The sequence below is a fragment of the Lotus japonicus genome, chromosome 3, assembly GCF_012489685.1.
Source record: "Lotus japonicus ecotype B-129 chromosome 3, LjGifu_v1.2".
Lineage (NCBI taxonomy): Eukaryota > Viridiplantae > Streptophyta > Magnoliopsida > Fabales > Fabaceae > Lotus > Lotus japonicus.
Window position 1 is genome coordinate 63,664,267 of NC_080043.1, and position 4,876 is coordinate 63,669,142.

The 4,876-nt window shown below is 37.5% G+C and overlaps 1 protein-coding gene across 2 annotated transcripts; it reads right to left on the bottom strand.

Annotated features, from left to right (window-relative positions):
* Positions 1-302: 302 nt before the first annotated feature.
* LOC130745242 (zinc finger BED domain-containing protein RICESLEEPER 1-like) lies at positions 303-3,921 on the bottom strand. 2 transcript variants are annotated; one of them, XM_057597413.1, is made up of 3 exons: positions 3,764-3,921; positions 935-2,947; positions 303-836 (listed from the first exon to the last, which is right to left on the bottom strand). In XM_057597413.1, exons 2-3 carry the CDS (start codon positions 2,907-2,909, stop codon positions 781-783), a joined length of 2,031 nt encoding a protein of 676 aa, XP_057453396.1. In that variant the 5' UTR covers positions 2,910-2,947; positions 3,764-3,921; the 3' UTR covers positions 303-780. The 2 variants fall into 2 exon arrangements, with proteins under 2 accessions (XP_057453396.1, XP_057453397.1); XM_057597414.1 differs by having other exon boundaries at positions 935-2,934; positions 3,764-3,915.
* Positions 3,922-4,876: the final 955 nt, after the last annotated feature.

Below are 4,876 nucleotides of genomic sequence, written 5' to 3' on the forward strand. Positions count from 1 at the left end.
AAAAAAAAAGTGTAAAATGAAATCTCTAACATAAATCATGTACTCTGTCACTGACGACAAGAACAACTTTCCATAACCCATTTTCATGAAGACATGAACTATCAACAAAAGCTATAACTTAAATGAGTAGTGACTTAGAAGAATTAATAATTGTTTGTTGTTCTGGCCAGCTCAATTAACAAGTGAAACAAAACACTTGTAACGCCACATTTTCGGTAACAAGACCACATTAAAATCAATCTGACAATATAACTAGACGATGTGATATAAGAATTTCACTTGGCAGGTGATAGAGATTGGAATGACCGTTTAAACTTTAAATGGATGCCATTTTAAGATTCTCTGCGTATAAATCTCACTTACACAAAAAAGTTCATGCAAGGGGATAAATAAGAGCATGCCATCTTCTGTACAAATTCAGATTCATCTCTCAATGGATAGTACATTAATAGCTGATGATATGTGCAAAAGCTCTGTAAATTTAGCATCTAGTCAATATATACACAATACTTAATTTGGTAGTTCTTAATATACAATGCTTCGTGATAGAATATACGCGAGTTAAATAGAGCATTTCCGAACAAATATGAATGAATGAACAGGACTTTTAGTCTTGGATATTGCCTGACATTGTAGAACATGATGGTAAAGATAATATACCTGATGAAGCCTGACAAGCTTGCAGCATAGCCCATAATTAAGTACAACGTGTTCAACAACGGGACTCGGAGAGAATTTCTGCATATGATGCAAGTTGTAGAGAAGCATGTCATGGAAAAACTAAGTTGGTTCGATACGAAGCGGCAGGGCATAATGGCTTGATGATGAACTTGAATCTGATAAGATGTTCGAGTTAAAATGATGAATTAGAGATAAGCTAAAAAAAAGCATGATTATTCTTTTTTTTGGGGGGAGGGATAAAATGAGTATTTACCTGCTCCTGATTCATTTTGGAGCCAATCTTGTGTGCATATTAAAGCTTGACGTGTATCAGGGCTTAATGAAGACCGGGTAGGATCGAGCACCCTCCCTCCAGTGCTAAATGCCAAGTCTGGTGCCGCTGTTGACATTGGAGTCCCAAGAACATCACGTGCCATCATAGACAAGATCGGGTACCTTGGCATGTGAACTTTCCACCAGTTCAATATGTTGAAATCAGAGTTACGAGGAAAAATCGGTTCCTCCAAATACTTGTCCAAGTCTGATGTTATATTCTGACCCTGTGATGTGTCGTGAAGGAACTTGTCAAAGCCTTTCAGTCTATCCCTAACATCATAACTTGTACTGGGTAAGCTGATACCAGGCAAGGTTGATCCTTGATCAACCATAGTTGAACAGACAGAATACGCATTAAAAAGTTCTTTGATTGAATCAGAAACTTCTTTGATGCGATCCAAAGCAGTGCTGCCATAAATCTGGGAGTAGTAGTATTCAACCAACTTCATTTTAAATCGGGGGTCTAAAATAGCTGCTACTGCCAAAGCCAAACTGCACTTACTCCAATACTTGTCAAACCTCGACTTCATTTTGAAAGCCATGGAACTAAGAAAGTTATCTGAACTTCTGCACCAGTCAATTAGTTGGATATGGATGTCACAGATCTCAGGGAAATATATATTTGCTGTAGGAAACACATTGCCTGAAAAGACATTGGTAATTTCAAGTATAAGTTTCAAATAAGTAGTAACTGAAGTCGCCCATTCCCACTCTTCTTCAGTTAGAAATGATGAATAGGAGGGATCTTGCTCCTGGAAGATAGAAAAAGCAGTCTTGTACTCTAATGCCGTTTCAAGCATGAGATATATTGAGTTCCACTGACCAGGAAAATCAAGAAGCAGGGCCTTCTGAGAATTAACACCAGCTTGTAGAGCAATTTCATTAAATTTTCCTTGTACTACTTGTGAACTTCTAACATATCTGATGCTCTCTCGAATCTTTTGGATCACCTCATGCAGCGCATCTAGGGCATCTTGAACCATGGAATTTAGAAGATGTGCCGCAGATCGTACGTCAAGTAATTGACGAGTACATAAGAAAGGTCTTTTCACAGACGCTTGCTCTTTGATTCTAACAGTGATGTCATCATTAATGGAAAAATCATCCAAGGTCACAGCAAACAGCTTACACTCAATATCCCATTCACTGAGACATTTAAGAATTGCTTCTGGAAGCAAGTCTTCAGTATGAGAAGGATCAAGTGTGACGAAGTTCAAGACCTTCTTTTGCAACGTCCATTCCTCATCAATGTAATGGGCAGCTATACATAAATGTGAAGAGTTGTCAGCCGAAGACCACAGTTCAATTGACAGATTAATCCTGCCATGTAATTTGTTTATCATGTTATAAACTCTCTCCTTCTCCCTCTGATAGATTTTTAAACAATAAACCTCTATACCACTATTTGGCATAAACTCAAAGAGAGGCTGAAGGTTCTTCACAAAGACCTTAAACCCCACGTGTTCAACCATGGCCAATGGATACCCATGTAACATGATCATGTTTGCAAGATCCAGTTGACTCTTCTCGGGATCAAATCTGCGACCCGCAAAGTTAATGATTTCATCTTTCTTATGATCCTGCTCAAACTTGATGATTGTTGTTGGCTTTATGTATTCTTCCTTCCCCTGACCTTCCTCAAAACCAATATTTGCAACACTGACGGTGTTATCTTTTTTCCTCCTCTTTGCTGTAAGTAGTTGAGACACATCGCAGTTCGCCCGCTTCAGACATCGGATCAAATGATTTCTGAGATGAGTAGTTCCGCTGTTACTCGACCCACTAAGCTTCTTGTTACAGTGTACGCAAACAGCATAGCAGACGTCCGCCTTCCTAATCCTTTCAAAGTGATTCCACACGACGGATGTAAGCCTTTTCGGCTTCTTTATGCCTGAATCATTTGCTATTTCCATCACATATGCTTGGGACTGCAATAATCTACTTATGACACCTGAATAGATGGAGTAAGTTAAAAGAAATCAATCATAGAAAGCTACCTAAAATGGTAAATAAATAAATTAAAAATGCATAACATCAACAAGTCATAAATCTACCACCACCACTTAGGTGAAAGGGTAAGAGAGAAAAAAAAATGTAGAGGCTTTGTAGCTTGAACATTTCATTCAGTTAAATTCATGTACCCTTTGAGCATGTTTTGTAAAGGCGGGGGAACCTTCTCTTGCACTTCCAAACCCTCCCTCATTCTTTTTCATAAACAATACAAAGTTCACCCAATTTTAGAAGATTTTATACATCCAAGAAAAAATGCAGGGACCAAAACACAAGGCAAGTGACAGGTATCTTCCATAGTTCATTTCCAACTACACTTAGGTTAACTATTCCTTTTTTTTCCCTTTTTCTAAATTAATTTTGATAGGATATTCATTACTTAGCAATAGCATACCCATGAAAAATTGAACATGAAAACCCCCAATTTTGAGAGTGTCTCACTCAAAAAAAAATAAAAAATTTGAATAAATCATAACCTGAAAGCTAAACGATGCCGAAAATTCCACTAATCATGAAACTCCTATGCCAAATTTCTGCATTTTTTTCAACTAAACCTTAATTCTCAAACCATTAAATAGTGCAATTTCACAAGAAAGGGAACAGAGTGGGTGAAAATGAAATTTATATTAAAGATTCGTAAGAAGAAAACACTTATTGAAGAAGCTAACGATTTGGAGATATTTTTTATTTCATTTTAATTTTTATATATAAAAAGAAAGAGGGAAACTTGAATTGAATTGAATGAATGAAGTCTTACAGAGAATGCGGTGGTTGAGGGTTTTGAATTACGGCGGAGTCCGATCGGAGGATCCGGCAGAATTAGGGTTGTGGATTGGGACGAAAGGGACTGAACCCGATGCTCATGATGCCTGCGCTGCGTGTGGATGAAAACTGGGTTAGATCCGATTCAGATGCAACATACATGGGTCCATAAAACGGGTGGGTTAATATTGGGTCGATCCGGCCGGTTTGTTGGATTGTACCGGACCGGGTCCAGTTGAGTTAAGTTGGGTTGAATTTATTTATTATTAATTTATATTAATTTATTATCAACTAGGATGGTCCAAGATAAGCCCCAACTCCCAATACACTACAATGGGTTCAAGACCCATTGAGTACCCATAAAAAGTACACAACTACCACAAAATCAACCTTTACAACCACAAAATTATATTTATAGTATCTTGAACCAGTTGTATCATTTGTTAAAATTGTATTTGCTCCTAATGGCGGATCGACAACAACCTTGGAAATTTAACTTACCTCTAGTTTAACATCCTTATGAGCCATCAAATTAGTAAGCATGTTAACCTCACGCAGTATTTTGAAAAACCTAAAATTTAGAATTTTATGAGCTAAACACTTAATTTATAAGACCAAATTAAGTAAGGGACTTTAGTCCTTACAAATCTGAGGCATCTGCATTGCAATGTTGGAGTCTAACCTAACCTTCACTTTATCGTATCGATTTACAATACACTCCATCAGACCGCCTTTAACCATAAGCAATTCCAATTCATCAATCCAAAAATCTCATAGTCCAAGATTCTACATGAATCCCCCAACCATGCTTCGCGATGGTCTCTGATTGCTCCGCCGAATATACCATGCATGACGAGTTCTTTCTTAGGTCGACATTTATCGCAATGGAAGACCTCTTATCCTTTTTTAGGTTCCGGGCACTTGAAAAGGCCTTCAGGACACCGCTTCTTAAAATATGTAAAGTTTGAGAAATGAACTATAGAATAGGATCATAAATAGCAAACATACATGTCCCTCAAAATCTTCCTTGATCAGAATTAGCAAAGGGACCCATGTGGATTACATTGTAAGTAAATGTGTGCTCAAGCAATAGATTTTTACCCGATTG

What these genes read in the sequence shown, in the direction of transcription:
- LOC130745242 (XM_057597413.1), bottom strand. Translation starts at nt 2,909, where the DNA reads ATGGAAATAGCAAATGATTCAGGCATAAAGAAGCCGAAAAGGCTTACA. An exon ending in CCAAAATGAATCAGGAGCAG is followed by an intron (nt 837 to 934) that starts GTAAATACTCAT and finishes ACATCTTATCAG; the next exon opens with ATTCAAGTTCATCATCAAGC.